This window comes from Hyperoodon ampullatus (genome assembly GCF_949752795.1).
Source record: "Hyperoodon ampullatus genome assembly, chromosome: 14".
Classification (NCBI taxonomy): Eukaryota; Metazoa; Chordata; class Mammalia; order Artiodactyla; family Ziphiidae; genus Hyperoodon; species Hyperoodon ampullatus.
In genome coordinates, this window is record NC_136927.1 from 19,187,272 (window position 1) to 19,208,199 (window position 20,928).

The 20,928-nt window shown below is 47.7% G+C and overlaps 1 protein-coding gene across 3 annotated transcripts in view; it reads right to left on the reverse strand.

The window, feature by feature from the left end:
* RIN2 (Ras and Rab interactor 2) overlaps positions 1-20,928 on the reverse strand; it is a gene marked incomplete at both ends in the record, with an annotated part of 102,572 nt that overhangs the window by 36,637 nt on the left and 45,007 nt on the right. For all 3 annotated transcript variants that reach the window (XM_079718313.1, XM_079718311.1, XM_079718312.1), the window contains one exon: positions 2,681-2,873. In XM_079718313.1, the coding sequence (XP_079574439.1) occupies positions 2,681-2,873 (193 nt within the window). The remainder of the gene's footprint in view (positions 1-2,680; positions 2,874-20,928) is intronic.

Below are 20,928 nucleotides of genomic sequence, written 5' to 3' on the forward strand. Positions count from 1 at the left end.
AGGCTCAGCAGCCATGGCTCACAGGCCCAGCCGCTCAGCGGCATGTGGGATCTTCCCGGACCGGGGCATGAACCCGTGTCCCCTGCATCGGCAGGCGGACTCCCAACCACTGCGCCACCAGGGAAGCCCTAGATGTATGTTTAAACCCACCCAACTTCTGGTGCTGATCTCAGGAGACCATCCTAGCCTCTGTCACTGCAGAGGTGAGTATGCCGCGTACTGCTGTGCAGGCCATGCACTGCACAACTCCACGGGGTGCCATCTACTTAGACAACAAATCAAATGGCACTTCTTGGAGTTTGCAGTGTGGTGATCTGCTGCGTCCTTGTTCCCTCCTGGGGTACATGAGCCTTCTCCAAGGATCCCATCCTGTCCTGTTTCTTTACCTACTTCTCTTTCCTCTGCAGTTGGATACCTACTCTCTCCTGCTTTTCTACAGCCTTTTACTTTTTCCACCTAATCTTCATTTCTTTCTCGATGTCCAGTCAATAGCTCCTAAGATGATTTTTTGGGGAGGAGGGGTAATGGGAATTGGGTATCTGGTAAGGAGACCGGAAGATCTTAAGTTCCCTCTTTTTTCCCAGCACCCATAGGGAGGCAGCCAAAAAATCTGCCAGCTCTGGGAGTCAATGGCTCTGGGGCACCCTGAAGCTTAAGCAGGTGTTTCCTCAATGCTATCGGGTTGAGTAAAAGCCCCAAAGTACTGGTGGGAGGAGCTGCTGGTTGGTGGAAAGAAGTATCACTCCCTTAGGGAGGTGGGATCTCCTTGAGCCTTGGGGTCAGGGAGGGCACAACCTCTAAGCTGTATCTCCTGAACATCTGAAACCTTAGGTCAACAGTTGGCAAAGCATGGCCTACAGACCAAATCCATCCTGCCGCTTGCTTTCACAAACAGAGTGTTATTGACATACAGCCTTGCTTCTTGGCTTACATACTGTCTATGGCTATGGCTGCCCTACGATGGCAGAATTGAGTGGCTGTGACAGAGACTGTATGGGTTACAAAGCCCCAAATAGGGACACTCCGACTCTTTATAGAAACAGTTTGCCAGCCACTGTCTTAGGCTGTAGATGAATCAGGGATGGTGGCAGCCCAAGGACCAGATGCCACCAGAGCGGGTCCTTCAAATCTCTCTCCTTTACACACCTGGCTTCCTTCTCTTCAGCGTCCTCACTTCTCCTGGTGAACCGTGGCCTCTCCCGTCCTCACCCCGCCCTTGGCCTGCCCCACCCCATCAGGCAGGTCCTGCCCAGGGCTCAGGTAGGTGGAGAACCTTCTGCCTGACTTGCTCCCCATCAGGTCTCAGCAGGAATGGACATGCCTGACACCAGGAGTGGGGATGGGCAGGGAGGGGAATTGTTGCCTAGCAACATGGCAACCTCCCTCTTTAGAATTTTTTTTGTAGAAATACAGGAGCAGACAACTCAACCTGAAAAAAGTGGGGGCCTCACAGAAGGGGGTCCTGATTATACAGACCAAAACCAAGGGCAACAACCCGGCACGCTGGCCAAGGAATTCTCTGCAGAGATGATCGAATACTGCGCTTGTCACCCTGAGTGTGTTCCAGCAGAGGACTTAGTCCTGTCTGCTTCTGTCAGATGAGAAACAAAGACTCACTTACAAGTCAAAAAGTGATAACTGACAAGCTCTGGTTGATAGGAAACTTAAAAGTTTATTTTTGTGCCCAACTGTTACAACATTCTTCAGCCAGCTACTGAAGGAATTTTCTCCTTGCCTCTCCATCTATTTCTTAGTTTCTATCTCTTGTTGTGTGTTGTTTCCAGTATTATTTTATCTGTGATTTACTATATTTATCCTTGTTTTGGAAGTAGACATTGTACACAAGCGCTGTCCAGTAGAACTTTCTATGATGGTGGAAATGGTCACTACTTTGCTCTATCCATCCAGTATGGTAGCCACCAAGCCCTGGGACTAGTGAGCCCTTAAAACGTGGCTAATGCCACTGAAGAACCGAATTTTTTATTCTATTTTATTTTATTAATGTAATTTAAATAGCTACATGAGGCAAGTGGCTACCATGACAGACAGCACAGGAAATACCTACCCATCACTGAATAACATTTTCTGAGAAACTTCTCTAGCATCATGGAGTGGGCTTGAGTAAGATGAGACTGGTCTTGGGTAGGGGGGAGCTGAAAAAACCCAACTGGACTTTGATTTGTCCCTGAGACAATCCAAGGACAGGAGGATCACACTGACAGCCAGAGCAGACGAGACTGTGGACATGGAACTTTTGAAGACTGGGTCCCACGTTGGATGGTTGGGCCCTGGCAGGGTTCCCAGGCTCATACTGAAAGGAAAACCACAGGGGCCACTGAGGACCCCACAACCAGACTCATCCCCAACGTCAGATCTCCAGAAGGCAGGCCCAGGGCCTCCAGCCAGCGGCCCCTCCTCAGGACCCAGGTGCCCGGTTATCCTGCAGACCTGGGTACACATGGTCACCGGGCAGAGGAAGGCAGAAAGACAAATCACGAAGGGCTCTGTTCCTGGGAGCTGCCTCCAGAGTTTCCAGAATTCCTCTGCACTGTAACGAGGTACACACTGGGAACCGTGCTCCCTGCAGGCTGGGAAGAACTCTCTGGAACTCCACGTCTTTCTCTTTAAGGAAGCGGCAGCGCTGCCCGCCTCCACCTGCTTTCCCGCTTCTGAGTCTTACCCCCGGAGGCTGTGCCTGTAGGACTCCTGCTGCCTCGTCTTCGCTCAGACCCAGCTGCAGCCATATGGGGTGGGTGTGCAGGAGCCGGTCCAAGATGCTGAGCCTGTTGGACAGGCTGTCGTAGCCAGAGTCCCGGGGACAGGTCTTCACATCCTTTTCCTCGGAGTAGCCAACATCCTTGTGTCTCACCATGCTAGGAGAGAGAATTGGCAGGGGTCAAATGGCTGCGGCACGATCCCCCACACAAGGACAGCATCCCTCGGTCTCCTAGATGGGGCCGTCCTGTCATCACCACCTCCTTTGCCTTTCCCTCCAGACGGAAAGCTTTCCGGGGGCAGACACCAAGTTCTGTTTCACTCTTTATCTCTAACGTTACAGAGAGCACTCAACAACACTCAACACAGCCAACCTTCTACTTCTAACCCAGTTTTCACAAGGTTCTAAACATCCTAAATGCTGTTTACTCTGTCTTCTGCCATAGAACATTTCTTACTTTGAGCCAAACGCCCTAAATGCTAAATTCCTTATGGTAACCGTGAAGTCAAGAGCATGACCAGGCAAGCGCTAAAAGCAAAGACAAACACTCACACTCACGCACACTCATTTTGTACCCAAAGAACTGGATTTCATGTCTTTCCAGGCACTTTCATTTTCATTACTATATTATTTCCAGTAGAAAACCACAGTTGAATGGTGTGTTGTGCTATTCATAAAATCATATGAACATTATTCATAATTGCCATACCTAAAGTGGAAACATCCCAAATCTCCATCAACTAAAGAATGGATAAATAAAATGTGGTATATCCATACAATGGAATTTTATTCAGCCATTACAGTCATTCATTCTTTTTATGAATGAGGCACTGATCCATGCTACGAAATGAATAAACCTGGAAGACCCCGCGCTAAGTGAAAGAAGCCGGACACAATAGTGTACTGATTCTACTTATATGAAATATCTAGATTAGGTAAAAACATAGGGACAGAAAGATTAGTGGTTGCTGGGGATGGGGAGTGGCGTGGGGTATCTCATGACTGCTAAAGGGAATGGTAACGAAAATGTTCTGGAATGAGGTGAGCTCATGGCTGTACAACTTTGTGAAATACTGAAAACCACCGAATTGCATGGCATGTGATGAAATCTCAAAAAAAAAAAATTGGACTTCCCTGGTGGCACAGTGGTTAAGAATCCGCCTGCCAATGCAGGAGACATGGGTTTGAGCCCTCGTCCGGGAAGATCCCACATGCCATGGAGCAGCTAAGCCCGTGTGCCACAACTACTGAGCCTGCGCTCTAGAGCCCGTGAGCCACAACTACTGAAGCCCACGCGCCTAGAGCCCGTGCTCTGCAACAAGAGAAGCCACCGCAATGAGAAGCCCACACACCAGAGCAAAGAGTAGCCCCTGCTCGCCACAACTAGAGAAAGCCCACGTGCAGCAACAAAGACCCAATGCAGCCAAAAATAAATAAATTTATAAAAAAAGATACCATATTGATGTCCATCATCTCCCTTGGCACCCAACCCTAACCCTGTTGTTGAGTATTTAATCCCCATTCTACAAATGAGGTAACTGAGCCCCAAGAAGCTCCTGAGCTGTCCAGAATAATAAACAACCATGAAATGGCAGAGGTAGAAATTCAAGAGGTCTGGTGTTCCTCCAACTTTGCAAGTAACAGGTGAGATCGTGAACACGGGAAGGCTTGTATCCATGTGGTGTCTACTGTCGGCCAAACCTTTATAACTATTTTCTCATCTCTTCCTCATGGTAGCCCTGAAAGGAGGTGCCAGGATCCCAGTTTTCAAAAAGAGGACCAGGAGGCTCAGGTTCCTTGAGGAACCTGCCCAAGGGCAGGCCTCTGTCGAGAGAGGGTGGAGACCCCTGCCCAAGGCCACTTAAGCTCTGGGGTGCCTTCCCCTCCACCATGCTCAGAGCTCTCCATGAGCTGGTCATCAACATGGCCCTGGAACAGCCAGTGGGACCACCAGGCCTGATCCATGTCTGCACCACCGAGTTCAGGTGGGGTACACACCATCTTCAAATGTCTGCACCCAAAGAGACCCAAATGTATGGCCTGGAGGAAGGCTTTAACAGTGAGGAAGACAGGTGCTGGGTCTGAATGAAGGGGAGGGGGGGAAAGGAAGTGTGTCACCCCCACGTGGACCACTCCACCCCTAAGAGGAAGCCCACCTAAGTGAACATTTTGGGGCGTGCAGGCTCAGAAACAGCCCCCGACGATGACAGCACGAGGGTCGCCAGTGACCACCCCCGACCCTCTCCATCACCTCTTGACTTGCTCCACATCTAAAGAATCTCGTGTTCCCATTCAAGATTTACATTTCCTCTGCTCTCAAATATGTGAGTGTTTTTCTTTACCGCTGCTGCAGTTTTCCAGATGGGACCACCTGTGCCCAGAAAGGGCAGTTCCTCATTCTGGAAATGCCATTCCAGGGCCTCCAGGTATTTTGAAGTGAATCTTTGCAGCTCTAGGAACAAACTCTTCAAAATGAAGCTGGTGTTAAAATTCCTTTCCCATGAGGTAATGCAGGCAACTTTACAGCAGTGATTTTCACCCCTGGCTGCCCGTGAAAATCGCCTGGGCAGTTTAAATTTTTTTGATGGCTAGACTGCACCCCCAGATCAAATAAATCAGACACTTTGGGGCAGAACGCAGACATCAGAATGGTTTAGGTTCCCCAGGAGACCCCAGGGTACAGCCAAGTTTACAACCGTTGCTTTGCATCAGCGCTTGAGCCTGGGTGAGAAATCTCCTGGGGGGTGTGAAGCCACACTTTCTGGTTTCAGCCTCAGATATTCTGATTCTGCAGGTCTGGGGTAGGCCTAGGATTCTGCATTTGTAGCAGGTTCTGGGGTAACGCTGATGCTGCCAGTCCAGAACCTGAAGAGCACGTGCTTGAGACCTAAGAGCAAAATATGCACTTGAACTCAGACCCAATTAGGTTTTTTTTTTGTTTTTTTGTTTTTGGAGGGGAGGGGAGACAGGTAACAAGCATTGAAAGAGTTCTGGGGACTCTAATAAAGATGTATTTCAGGCCTGCCATCTCAGTTGGTGATATTTTACCAAGACCAAATTCTACCATCTGTAACACGGCAATCCTGACACTCACGTGCTGAGAGTTGACACTCCTTCCTTCCTTAGAAGGGCCCATCCTGCTCATCCAGTTGTTAAGAAGCTATACAGCAAAAGCTAACACAACATTGTAAAGCAATTATACTCCAATAAAAATGTTAAAAAAAAAAAGAAAAGAAATATAAGAGCGAGAGAGATCCCCCCCCTCAAAAAAAAGAAACTATAAAGACTTTGTTCTGACAACCGACCTCATCTTTCAAAACCAGGGCCCAGGGCTTCCCTGGTGGCGCAGTGGTTGAGAGTCCGCCTGCCGATGCAGGGGATGCAGGTTCATGCCCCGGTCAGGGAAGATCCCACATGCCGCGGAGCGGCTGGGGCCGTGAGCCATGGCCGCTGAGCCTGCGCGTCCGGAGCCTGTGCTCCGCCACGGGAGAGGCCACAATAGTGAGAGGCCCGTGTACCACAAAAAAAATAAAAATAAAAAATAAAAACCACAGCCCAGACAGGAAGGTGGTGAATAAGATTCATGGGGCCTCATAAAGGAGCAACCATAAATTAGACCTTGTCTTTGCAAATGACTAAGCTCATGCTTGTCCCGCTTATGGGGACAAGCCTTGGGAAAGAACTAATGAGGGAAATACTGAAACTGTAGTGGATGCTGTTGGCGCCCTGCCCGCCTAGACCGCCTTTACCAACCAGGCATCCATGCCCCTGCTGCTATGAGTGCTGGCTGCCAAAAGCTCACATCTGCCCCCTTCTCTGGACAACCCAGGAAGCTATGCCCTGCCCTGGGAGCAGACGCACTGCTCATGGACACACTGATACAGAGTGTAGGAGAGGGCTTCTTGCCTCAAGGTGGGACGCGTCTGGGGTGCTAGTCCCACTTCAGAGCTCCCTGCGGGGTCAGGCAGAGGCGACACCCCTGCTGACCCCACATCTTTGCCTGGCTTCCTCCCCATCCCAGCCTATAAGCCCTGTCTCTGGCTCTGTTTCTAGAGAATCCAACCCAAGAAAGAACCTGATGAGATGAATAGAGCCATGATTTCTAAGACAGATGTCTGCATGCAGATGTGAGAGTGGGCAAAGGATGAGTGGCTTATAAAAGATAAACCACCGAGTAGGAGACTCAGGAGATGGTCACAGTGGGAAGACTGGAACCTGAGACCTGGCCAGCTCCCTTTTTAAGCTTTGTCTGAAAGTGGCAAATAACATCTCATGAATGGATGCTAATGAAAGACTTCGGAAACAGAACGTTCACAGCCTTAAAATATCATCCCATGGATTCCTTATCCTGAAGAGGAGAAGACGCCCTGACAATGGAGGAACCTGGGAGACATCTCCCTGACCAAGCGATCAGGGTCAACATCGCCAGCACCTGACATGGTACCTCTGACCTCTGATGGTCTAAGAAGTTATAACACCACTGAGTCCTCCTGCCCCCAAATGTATTTAACCTGAATCCACATGGGAGGAAACAGACAAATCCAAATTCAGGGACTTCTGTAAAACCACTGGCCTGAACTCTTCAAAATGTCAGTGTGGTGAAAGATTATTTTAAAAAAAGAAACTGTGGGTTACTGTAGATAAAAGGAGACTAAACAGATGTGATAACCATGCTGAGTGCACGGAATTGATCACATACGGCCTCAGAATAAAAAGCAGCTATAGGGCTTCCCTGGTGGCGCAGTGGTTAAGAGTCCACCTACTGATGTAGGGGACACAGGTTCGTGCCCCGGTCCGGGAAGATACCACATGCCGTGGAGTGGCTGGGCCCGTGAGCCATGGCTGCTGAGCCTGCGCGTCCGGAGCCTGTGCTCCGCAACGGGAGAGGCCACAACAGTGAAAGGCCCGTGTACAGCAAAAAAAAAAAAAAAGCAGCTATAAAGAACAATTGGGAATATCTGAAAAGGGTATATATTAGATAACATTGTATTGACATTTAATCTCCTGACTGTGATAGCTTTATTATGGTTATGTAGGAAAATGTTCTTGTTCTTAAGAGATGCATGAGATGCATACTGAAAAATTTAGAGGCAAAGTGTGAAAATGTTAGAAATTAGGTACCAAATGATCAGCCCCTCATGCCCTTCCACCCCCTCAAAAAAAGGGAAAAATACAGGGCTTCCCTGGTGGCGCAGTGGTTGAGAGTCCGCCTGCCGATGCAGGGGACACGGGTTCGTGCCCCGGGCCGGGAAGATCCCACATGCCGTGGAGCGGCTGGGCCCGTGAGCCATGGTCGCTGAGCCTGTGCGTCTGGAGCCTGTGCTCCACAACGGAAGAGGCCACAGCAGTGAGAGGCCCGCGTACCACAAAAAAAAAAAAAAAAAGGGAAAAATACAGAGGTAAGGAAAATGTGGTAAAATTTCAACAACTGGTGAGTATGGGTGAATAGTACTCTTCCTGCAGCTTTTCTGCAATTTGAAATTTCTCAAAATAATAGGTTGGGGAAAATGGGATGGGAAAATATACAGCATCTCACTGGGCTTTTACGAGCATAGGATTCATTTATTTATTCAACGATTACTACTATTTCCAAGTGTCTAGGCCCACTTTCATGGGGAGATGAAGCACAATTATGGATTCAGTGAGACCCGGACCCACATGTGAAAATACTGGGCAAAGCACAGAATGCCCCACAAACCTAAGGTGCCTCCAGGGGCAGAGAACAAGCACTGGAAAACTCAGACAGTATGTGCTCCCATTCCAACCAACCCGGGCCTCAGGGCTCTACGGCAGATGGGTGGCAACTACACCCGTTCTGGCGGGGGCAGGGCTCTCTAACATTCTGGTCACACTCAATTTAAGACTCTTCAGAGTGTGGGATGTGAGTGGCCTTTCCACTTGGCTGTATTCCTGTCATTCCAGGCACCAGGCGTTGGTAGCCTAGGCAGGTGCAAGAAAAAGTGATGGCAGCCCGCGCATCCTAATGCAGGACAGGCGGAAAGACCTGATCACAGAATCAGATTCAGCTCAGAGAAACCACAAACTTGCAGCAGTGTTCCCAAGGGATGCTTTCTTGTCCTCCTAATCCAGAACCCCAGAGGACGGCACAGTTCATTGAGGCAGCTTCTAAGGTCCAGACTCTAAACCAAAGTATATTCAGAAAGGCTCCCTTGTCTCTCCCAACACACCACTCCCTCTCCCCAGCTCCAGCCCAAACAACACATTACTTTACAGTTGAGTCTTTTTTTCAAATAAAGACAGGCAATTAAGAAAGCAATACATAAAATACGGGCAACTTTGACGTGAAGTTGTTTCAGTGCAGTCGATACACTTGACAACCTTCTGTGTACAAGAATCCTAGCTCAGCTGTCGAACAGCAGAAATGAACTTTAAGGGAACTAGATACAAGGCAAAATGCCCAATTGTTACTCTCAACAAGGGTGGCACACGTCCATCTGGCGAATGGGTCTCAGCACGAGTGCAGTGCTCTGGAGGGCTCTGTCCTCAGTCAGGACATGGGGACAAAATAAGTACACAGAAAAAAAACAGAAAACCCTCCAAACCTTTCCTATGTGCATTAGAAACACATCATGAAGCTGAACAATTACATTTTTTAAATGGATAATTTATATCAACACCTAGGATAAGATGTACTTGATTAGTTTTTAAGGACAAAAGCTATTTCAATTAAATATTTTAAACGTGCTAAGACTTTTCCTTTCTAGAGCAGAGTGTTATATCCCAGTTCAATGAAAAAAGAGACAGGTTTAGTCAATTAACAACTTCAGAAAACCTCTCGTAGAATGGATGGCAAGTCCTCTGAGGAATTATATCTATATAATTATATGAGATATATATATATATATATATAGGGTGGGCTCCCAAACCAGATTCCATGGCTCCCTGGCTCGCTCGGTGTGTTTGCACGGAGGAGAGCAATGCACCTTTGCACAAACCCTATCCCAGCTACCTTGGAATTCGCTACCTTTGCAATCTCCTTCATGGAAAAGCCGTCCTTATATTTTAACTAGGTTTTCTGCTTTGCCTCTACTAACAGAACTAGTGGGCTCTGTAAGTTGAGTCATGTGGAGACACGTGGATGACTAAGTCTGCAGGATTATTTGGAGAAAGGATTATCACAACCCCCTAAAGTATACCTTGGCTTTTGGCCTTTGTCTCCTTCTTCCCTACTCCTCAATTCCTTGCCCCACGCACTACCCTTGATCTCCTCTATCAGGCTTTACAAAAGGCAGTTCTCTTTGTGGAAGCACTACCCTGCCCGCTGTGCCTGCTCTTTTCAGGCCAATCCTGGCGTTGGATGTGGGGCTGAGTAATTTACAAGGGCCACCTCGTGGGATCTGAAGGGGTGAGAGACAGGCTCTACCTGGGTCTTACCTCCCAGGCCCTACCTGGATTTCCAGCAAAGATAACTCTCAGGGAAGACAGAGCTCTTCCTGCAGCCCAAGGGCTGGTTCCCTGAAGGTCACCAGTGGACCTTCCAGACCTTTAAGAAAACTAGTAGGTTTTCCTTGCTTACACTGTAAAGGCCTAATAAACAGTCAGAGGATGAATCAAGAGAAACAGATGGGGCTGATTATTATCAATAAGATGCTAACGCCATCATTAAAACAAAACAAAAACAAACAAAAAACAAGAGCAGAGCCCAAGGTTCCAAGTTGCTTTTGCCCTGGACTTAATTATGGCTTAGGATTCATCTCATTGCCTATTTGCCTGACATAAAGAGCTGCAGTCCTGCTACAAAGCGAAGAACTCAAAAACAAAACAAAACCCTACCTGGTAGGACAGAATAGATTAATTTTGATATTTTATAAGTTTTCAGTGGTTTATTAAAAGTTGACAGTAATTCCCAAAGAGTGCTGGATACACTAAGGTAGTACATGGAAGCACAGTTTTTATCTTAATGTCCAGTATTTAATATATAATTACATGTATTTAGTGTAATTCCCAATTATGGTGGGGATATTTACTTTTTTCCCCATTTTTTATTGGGAAAAATACACATGACATAAAACTTACTATCCTAACCATTTTTAAGTAGTATTAAATACATTCGTATTCTTGTACAACCATCAGTACTGTTAAAAAAGAAACAACAGGTCCCAAATGGAGTCACTTGTGCTGAGCTCATCAAAACTTACTACCTAACCTAAGTATGGTTTCAACCTTCCCCAGGAATGTGACCTTTAACCAGCCAGCTTGAAATTTCCTTGTAAGCACTAATAAGATATTCAGCCTGAGAGACCCCTTCCTTTCCCCTAGGAGGGCGATCTTGCCAAAAACAACGAATTCTTTGCTAATAATTTCATGTTTCCATTTCCTCTCTACCTTAAAAAACCTTTCCTTTTCTGCAGCTCAAGGGAGCTCCTTTCTCCTGGCTAGATGGGATGCTTCCTGATTTGAGAATCGTCCAATAAAGCCATTCATGTTCAGAACTGTTTTCCTCTTGCAAATCTGAAGCTCTATACCTGTTAAACAGTAACTCACATTCCTCCCTTCCCCCTAGTCCCTGGAAACCACCCTCTACTTTCTGTCCCTATGAATTTCACGACTCTAAATACCTCATATAGGGACCTCCCTGGTGGCGCAGTGGTTAAGAATCCTCCTGCCAATGCAGGGGACACGGGTTCAAGCCCTGGTCTGGGAGGATCCCCCGTGCCACAGAGCAGCTGAGCTCGTGCGCCACAACTACTGAGCCTGAGCTCTAGAGACCAGGAACCACAACTACTGAGCCCGCGTGCCACAGCTTCTGAAGCCCATGTGCCTAGAGCCCGTGCTCCACAATAAGAGAAGCCACTGCAATGAGAAGCCCATACACCACAACGAAGAGCAGCCCATACACCACAACGAAGAGCAGCCCACATTCACCGCAACTAGAGAAGGCCCGCGGGCAGCGACAAAGACCCAACGCAGCCCCCAAAATAAATAAGTGAATAATACCTCATATAAGTAGAATCACGTGGCACTTGTCTTTTCATGACTGGCTTATTAAATTTATTTTAAAATAAATGTAACAAGTGAGTCAATTTAAAGAAAAATATGAGGTAAATGAAGAGTAAAGATGGTACACGAATAAGTGAAAAATCATGGCACAATCAATGAAGCTTGGTCTGAGACAGTTCAAATGAGAAGAGAATATTTTTCCTGTATTAATCTTCACAAACCCTTCTCTTAGTTTCAAGGGGGAAGGTCATCCTGAGAAAAGCATCTATTTGCCCCTGCTCAGCCCCCTCCTTGCTCACGTTCAAGCTGTTCTTGAGTGTCCATGACTGACTCCGACCCGTCTGCCAAAACCAGGCTCAAATCCTGTCCCCAGCGCCCCCCACCCCGCCCCGGGCCCCTGCAGCGGTGCTGAATTCCTTCACCCACTGTTTATATGCCTCTGGGGCGCTCACCCCATTTTACTCTGTATCACACGTATCTCTTTCTAGCCTGACTTCATCCCTTGGCCATACTCAGGCCTAACCCTGGGCAGGCGTGAAATAAGTGACTGCTCTGGGAATGACAGGGATGGGATAGGAGGTTGATTCCTTGTGAGGGAGAAAGGGGAGAAGCTCAGTGGGCAAAGAGAAGTGGGGGACCCTGGGTCTCCATAGCTTCTGCTTGGGTCCCCACTGCACATCCTCTGACTCAGGCCTGTCCTCAGCCAGACCCCGACAATGGAATCTGGCCACTCGTTCCTGTCTCAGGAGACAAAGGGTTCTTGTCTCTGTGTTTACCAGGAAATGGGTGGGGAGGGGAAGCAGAATACGCCACCCCAAAATACACCACTTTGGCAAGTGGATTGTTTCAAGTTGAAGACTCAGCCCAACTGACTCAGAGAGAGCTACCTTCCCCTTAACCGCTTGAAAGAACTTGGAGAGAGGCCTGGCCGGGAAGAGAGCTACTGGCAAAGGTGACCTTCCATAACAGAAAGACTTCTCTGCATCGCAGACACCTGTTTACCAACACCCGCTCCTCTCACCTTCCTATGAACCGTCTTCTCCTCTTTGAAGGAGATCCTGAGCCCTTTCTTAGCTCAGGATGGCACAGAAGCCTTGTTTGCCTGACCGTCTCTGGGTTTCACGCCTTTAGGGCCCCGTTACGTACAAAATTTGTTTTTCTCCTGTTAAGGTCTTATGTCAATTTAATTACTAGATCAACTATAGAAGCTAGAGGGTAGAAAGGAAAGTTTTCCTCCCCTACAGTGGCAAAAATCACCCCAGCCAGCAAGGGCCCCCTGGCCTCTGGCCATCTCAGGGTCTGGGGCGAGAAAAGAAGCAGCCCAGATCCTTCCAGGGTGACAAATCCAAACTTTTAGCAGCTCTGCCCTCACTGCTCATGTGTTTCCCTCATGGACACCCCCTCCAGCCTCCCATTGAGCAGCAAGGGGTAGACTTTGGGTGTAAAAGTCATTGCTGAGTTTTGGTCTAGAATTGTACTTCCACGCCTGTCAGACAAAGGGCATTGGTGCTAAGCTCTCCAATCAAGGCCCCCAAATACAGAATGCCTTACCCACCACTGGGGATGAGACTTAGAATTCCAACCAAAGCGGCCGGATGTGCCCCAGCTGGTTGAGCACAGGAGGCATCGGGAGATCCTCCTGGCAGGAAAGCTACCTTTGGTGAAGGAAAGGAAAAACCCAAAGTGGGAGCCTCATGCACATACCTCCTGGGGATGTACCATTCATTTGTCAATGGATTCTCATTTACCCAGAATCAAACCCACCCACTTCTCACACAGGTGAACGAGGCAATATCAAGAGGCAATGTTTTGGAAGGCATGTGGACCCCAATCCTAGGGTCCGCTGAGCCTCATGATCTTCAGTAGTTTCGGGGGAAGAACATTTGTAGTCAGACCTGGATCAAAGCCTCAGTTGACTCTTTTTAACCGTGAGGCTTGGGCCCATTACTGCCTGTCCTCCAGCCTCAGTTTCCCCATCTCTAGAGACGGATTCTTGTTGAAAAAAGGAATCTGTTACTAAAAAAAAAAAAATCCGGAAAGAGCTGAGTAGAAGAGCCTGGAACATCTTGAGAACTACGAGTAGATTCTGTTCAGTAGTTTCCAGGATGTCTCTTACACTCTCCTAATTTTTAGAAATTCAGAAAAAGAAACAAGGCAATGTCTTTTCACTCCAGACTATTCAAAGACTATTCTACAGGGAATTCTGTGGCGGCTCCGCGGTTAGGACTCTGCGCTTCTACAGCAGGGGACCCAGGTTCTATCCCTGGTCGGGGAACTAAGATCCTGCAAGCCACGCGGTACGGCCAAAAAAAAAAAATGTGACCCTTCTTGAGGATGGCTCCTGGCAGGTGCCTCTAGCTGGGGTGTTCTCCGTCCAACATCAGGGTCGAGTCTCAACCTGGACTATGGTGCTTGCCATCTTCAACCTCGGACGGAAAAAAGTAAGGATGGAAAGCTACTTCTGATGTTTTTGTGTCAAAATTTCCAGGCATATCCTCCCTGTCAGGGAGCCTCCCTTCCTCGTTCGGCCTGTGTGGGGCCTTCAGCTGCCCCCAGCCTAACAGAACCTCTTCGCATGATGTCACCTCAACCAGCTGCAATGGCAAGGCAGATGCACCTGGACACGGCCCTCCAGAGGGCTCAGCCTTCCAGCTACAAGAGGCCAGTGCAGAGCTGTCTTCAGAATTAAGGACCAGACAGAAGTCGGAGCCCTGCGTCCACCCTGGCCTTGCTCTTGGAGCAGTAGATCCTTGCCAATGTATCAAAAGGAATCCAAACACACCCCAAATACCAAGAAGTGGCCAAGATGCCAGGCTTGGTGGGAGATGAATCAGGACATCAATAGGTTCTAGAAAGATGTTAGCAGAAAAAGACTCCTCTGTAGAGAGACAGAAAAAACAACAGCTCATCCCAAAGAGATCCAACTAATAAAAATTTCTGGCAAAAGGATCAATTCCAATTTTTTTTTTTTTTTTTTTGCGGTATGTGGGCCTCTCAGTGCTGTGGCCTCTCCCGTTGCAGAGCACAGGCTCCAGACGTGCAGGCTCAGCGGCCGTGGCTCACAGGCCCAGCCGCTCCACGGCATGCAGGATCCTCCCGGACCGGGGCACGAACCCATGTCCCCTGCATTGGCAGGCGGACTCTCAACCACTGAGCCACCAGGGAAGCCCATCCTTTTTTGGTTTATAGCAGAGAAACAGCCAGGTGAGTGGAGGAAACTCTGACTCCCCCCAACCCGATGGGAAAAGTGATGGGCAGAGGCCTGGGGGATGGGACATTCTTGTAAGGACCACTGCCTGTGTTGCCAGGGAAATTAGAGGCCATCTATTGAATAGTTTATTTCCTTCTTTGAGGTCAAAACGTTAGAAATTGATAGAACTGGGCCCAGTCCTGACTTGTGCAGTTTCCCTATACCACAAAAATGGATATTTTCATTCCAAAAGGCCTTTTTGTACCCTTAAACTCTGCAAGGAAAAAGATGAACAGATTTTGGGTCATGGGCTTTATTCCTCAAGGGCTGCTGCTTTCTGGGGGAGGAGGCCTCAACTTCCTCAAAAAGATTTCTAAAAGCACGTGGTAGGAGGATTTTTGTGAAAAGGCTTCATCTACTGAGGACCAGTTGGAGAGAACAGCACAGAAAAGGGAACATTTCCCCTTCGGGGAGGAGGCCCTGCCATTTTCACGAGAGGAGAAGGATTTGGTGACTTTCTTTGCTTAGGAACTTCCTGCCGTCATCTCTCCAGTGAGAGATGAAAAGGGTAGATATGGGCCGGAGCTGGCAGGGCCTCCACTCGTTCCTGTAAAACTAAGAAAGGAACAAAGAACCTGTTGTCCTGGGAACCCTTGGAGCTGAAAACAGGAGCAGGGGCCAGGCCGGCTGGGTCTCGCCCGCTGACCCTGGAACCCGGGCTGCGGCCAGTGCGGGGTTTCACAGAAAGGCAGCTCTCCTTTGGGTCACACCGCTGTTGTCTCCGAGCTGGACTAAATCACCACTGCATCTAACTGAGCAGATGTTTTGCGGCAGAGTCGACTACCAATGTAGCAGCCAGCCAGGGTCTGTAAAGACCGAGATAGATCCAAATCCAAAGGATGCCACTGTCAAAATTGTGTGCCCAAGTGCAGTGTGGGCAGGGACACCAGCCCCCCGACGAAGATGGAATCAACTTCTAGGACACACTGTGCATTTCCAGGATGATCCAAAACGCCCGCGTAAGTCAGCGAAAATCATGCACGATCTACCACTTGGATACACAGAAAACGCTGGCAGGATACGCACCCAGGCAAAGAAATAAAATAGCCAACAAGCAATCAGAAGTGGTTCTATCTCAGGCGGTGGTTCATGGTAATACTTATTTTTATTTTTTGCACTGTGCTTGCTCCACAATGTACATGTTCTACTTTGCTAATCAAAAAAGAAATCCTTATACACACTACTATATGTAAAATAGATAACTAATAAGGACCTACTGTATAGCACAGGGAACTCTTCTCAACACTATGTAATGACCTATATGGGAAAATAATTTTTAAAAGAGTGGATATATGTATAACTGATTCACTTTGCTATACAGCAGAAACTAACATAACATTTAAAATCAACTATACTCCAATAAAAATTTTTTAAAAAAGAAATCTTACATTTTCTTTTTAAAAACCTTCCCCAATATCTCCAATCAAGATGGGCAAAACAGCTGTTTGGGAACTTGTACTCACGCTTGCTCACCTCATTCTTTAAGGCTGAGTCTCATCTTTCCTAAAACCACCTCCTACCTGGAATTACCTGCATCGTCCCCGAGGTCCCCAGGACATCTGGCATAGTACCCTATTACATCCTCATTCCATTATACTTGTTTACAATTCTTTCTCCCTTAGGTTGGGTTACTCTTCAGGCTCCCCTGAAGAGTTATAGGTATTTTAGCAAATAGCACCCACTCAAGAAATATTTTCTGTAAATTGAACTTAATTGTTGCTACATTGGTAACAGCGTGAGCAAAGAGTTGGTCAATCCTCATAGAATTCCTTGACACACTGTTCCAAACACTCGTGGTGCCTTGAAATCAGGAAACACCTTAAGGAACTGGGGGCAAATTGATCAAGCTAGTCATAGCAGAATATCCTCGGGACTTCCCTGGTGGCCCAGTGGTAAAGAATCCTCCTTCCAATGCAGGGTATGCAGGTTCGACCCCTGGTCAGGGAACTAAGATCCCACATGCCGTGGGGCAATTAAGCCCGTGCACCACAACTACTGAGCTTACCGCCTCAACTACAGAGCCCACGTGCCACAACTACAGAGCTCACATGCTCTGGAACCCATGTGCCACAACTAGAGAGAAGCCCATGCACCGCAACAAAAGATCCCACATGCGTCATCGAAAAATCTGCGTGCTGCAAGTAAGACCCGACACAGCCAAATAAATAAATAAATATATAAAATATTAAAAAAAAAAGAATATCCTCGATGAGCGTGATAGGTAAATGTCTTACTGCAAAATGGTTACTGCTAATTATGAACAGAGTTATGTCCCTCCAAAGCACCCCACCTGTCCTGCTTCCACTGAAGGAAAGAGGGGCTGTGTCTATGGTGTCCCTTGGGGTGTTTCAGACGAATGGAGTTTCAGCTGTTTTCACCCCAAGCAAAGAGCTTCTCTATCCTGTTTGCCATCAGATATTCTTTGAGAAAGTATGTGAACAGGCAAGCACTGACAAATTAGAATTAGTGGAAATGTGCATTAACAATTCTTAGCAATAGATCATGTGTAAGACAAAGCCATAAACTTTGATAACAGCAAACATTTTTTAGAAGGGACCTAAGATACTGAAAGACATACCTAATATTCTGTAGCAAATGATTATTGTGAGCTTCCTGTGTCTGCTGCAGGAAGCAAACCAACCTTTTTGACAGGTGTGGCTGGTTCTAGGCGTGGCCTGCCCTCAGATGCCACGGCATCTGAACGAATGGCCTGAGGTACAGGCAGGTTTCCAGATATGGTAAAAGAGGAAAATATTTGTTCTGCTGGCTAACACTGCACACGACACAGACGCTATGCAAGGAGACAAAATGCAGAGCGAGTTTTGCATCCAGTGACTTGAACTTGCTTCCAAATGACCTCATGAATACATTCTCCAAGATCTTCAGAAGAGCAGAAGTAGCCATAAATCAGAGAAGAATAGTCACTCTGTATGCGACGTTTCAAGAGAAAAAAATGGAAAGGAATAATATGAAGTCACATTAAATTCTGTGTTTGAAGTTACCGATGTTGAGGACATGTATTTATTAAATATGGGAAACTGTATTGGAGGCAGATGTATTCTGAGTTTAAAAGAAGAATTTAAACGCCCATAGTAGCTGTATCAGATTTGGGCACATTCAGTTCTTAGTTATGATGCAACCAATGGCCTTGGTCAAATCAATTCATGTGATGCTAAATATTTCTGCATATAAGTACTGAGCAAAGTAAAGGAAAAGAAGCTAAGAGATGGAGAGAATTTTGTTGGCAGTTCTTTTCTGCTGCAAGTTTATGATCTAAGATTCATAAGCAGAAATAGAAATAATAAAAGGTACATATTTTTCCTCATTATTTCTGGATTATTGTCTCTTTTCATCCCCTCCCCCAAGTAATCCTTTCCATAACTTCACAGGTTTCATAAATATCACCCAATGAATTGGCTGTCAGCTCAGAAATCCCCAGGACTTTAGCCTTGAATCTAGACATATGAAAATGGTAAAAGGATGCTCTGTTAAAACTGGAGAGTCAGGGCTTCCCTGGTGGCTCAGTGGTTAAGAATCTGCCTGCCAGTGCAGGGGACACGGGTTCGAGCCCTGGTCTGGGAGGATCCCACATGCCATGGAGCAACTAAGCCCGTGTGCCACAACTACTGAGCCTGCGCTCTAGAGCCCGCGAGCCCCAACTACTGAGCCCATGTGTCATAACTACTGAGCCTGCATGCCTAGAGCCCGTGCTCCTCAATAAGAGAGGCCAACGCAATGAGAAGCCCACGCACCACAACAAAGAGTAGCCCCTGCTCGCTGCAACTAGAGAAAGCCCACGTGCAGCAACGAAGACCCAACGCAGCCAGAAATAAAATAAAAAACAAAACAAAACAGAAAAACTGGTGAGTCCCCAATTCCTGACTCCCACAGCATTGAGATAAGCACTGAGTCACAACATACAGGTAATCACACCTGCCTTCATCCGTCATGGTTTCAGAAGCTCTATACCCACACATCCATCCAAATGGCTAGATTGAAAAAGTAGCCGATAGCAAGTATAGATGAGAACAGAGCATTCAGAACTCCTGCATACTGTTGGTGGAAGTGCAAATTGACAAAATGACTTTGGAAAACTCTTGGGCACCGTTTACTAATGTTGAATATATAAGCATCCTACAACCCAACAATTCACTCCCATCCCCGAATTGAAGCATGTCACATGTGTTCCCCAAAAGACATGCAAAAGAATGTTCACCGCAGCATGATTCAAAATAGTCCCACGCTGGAAACAACGCAAATATCCATCAACAGTAGAATGGATACACAACTTGTGTTGTAGTCGCAGAACGGAATACATGCTGTATGATTCCAGTCATATAAAGTTCAAAAACAGGCAAAACTAATCGATGACAATAGAAGGTGATTACCTTGCCGTGCAGTGTTTAGAAGGGAGCCCCTGGGGGGCACTGAGAATGTTGTGTCTTGATCTGGGTGCTGTTTACTTTGTGACAACTCATCTAACTGCGAACTGATGCGTGTGCTTTTTCTTCATCTTGTTTTACTCTGGTGGGACTTTCTGAAATGCAGCACTAAATGCGAGAGGGTTTCATTCAGAAGCCACAGGGCAGCTAACAGGCCCTGGTTGTGCCTCTTCCCCAGACTGTAAGCCACCACTCTCCTCTTCCAATCTCGTGTTCCAACTTCTAGCCAAGTGAAGAAGTGAAGGGCTGTACCGGGGCGGGCAGTCTGAGTGTCTTGTGGTTTTGCTATCAATGCTGTTGCACAGCTGCTAAGAAGCTTGCAACGTCCCCAGGGACACAGACCCTTCCAGAAGTGGCCAGTGGTGGGGAACGACTGCTACCCCGTGGCATTGGGCAGGGCTGGCCAAGGGAGTTTTGAATTCTGTGTGTCTGAACGGGGGGGTGGAGTGATGGGGGTGGAGTTTCGGGAGCCTGGGCACCCCCAGCCATCCACTTGGGCTGGAGTGTCCCAGTGAGGCGACAGCAGGAATGAGGGGGGTAAAGGAGGACAAGACGGTACAGAGGGGCAGTGACAGCCATCATGACCTGGTCCAGCCGGGATCCCCAGGGGGCCTGCACACCCAGCCGGAGCCTCTTTGTGTGAAGGTGTTTTGCTGGATCCCTCTTTCTACCTGAGGACAAAGGGATCTTTAGAGATGGGCCTCAGTCCAGAGGTGATGAGTCCAGGTGGGGATGCGGGTGGAGCACTGGTGACGTGCCTGCCCAGAGGCACCCTTCCCCCAACTGAAAAGGGATTGGGAAATCACGGGGGAAGGAGGGGAAAGTAAAAAGCCTTTATTTTCCCATATTCTGGTCTTTGGGGGAAAGGGGTGGAGAGGAAGAGGAAATAAGCTGCAGCATTTGGAGAGAACATCAACAAGAAACCCGTCAGCCTCCTCCGGGCTTCCCAGCTTCTCTTCAATAAAACACCAGCAGAGGGTCTGGGGCACAGCTAATCAGCTGCTCCCTTATTGGTAAACATTACAACAGCCTGTAACTCAGAACTGATGGAGGAAGCAAGGCTGGAACATAGGGGGAAGGGGCTCTGGGCCCTCCCTCTGCTTTGCTAGGGAGGAAGCTTAAGGCCTATCACACATCTTCAACTTTTTATTTTTTTACGCACTAGCTGGGATCCCCTAATTGCTTTACGAGCGTGACATCTTGTTTCTGCAAGAGGCTTCTGGTGCTTGAATACTTTTAGAATCTCCAAGGGGCTGGCATCTGTCATTTGTCTATTCACCAAACATTTACTGAGTGTATGCTATATGCCAGACACCATTCTGGGCACTGAAAACACAGCACTGAACACAGACCAAATCCCTGCTCTCACCGAGCTTACTTTCTAGTGCTGGGAGTCGGAAGACACATGAATAGGCAAGTGAATCTATGTCAGGTCTGTATAAGTTCTACAAATTAAGATAAAGCCAGGGGCTTCCCTGGTGGCGCAGTGGTTGAGAATCTGCCTGCTAATGCAGGGGACATGGGTTCGAGCCCTGGTCTGGGAAGATCCCACATGCCGC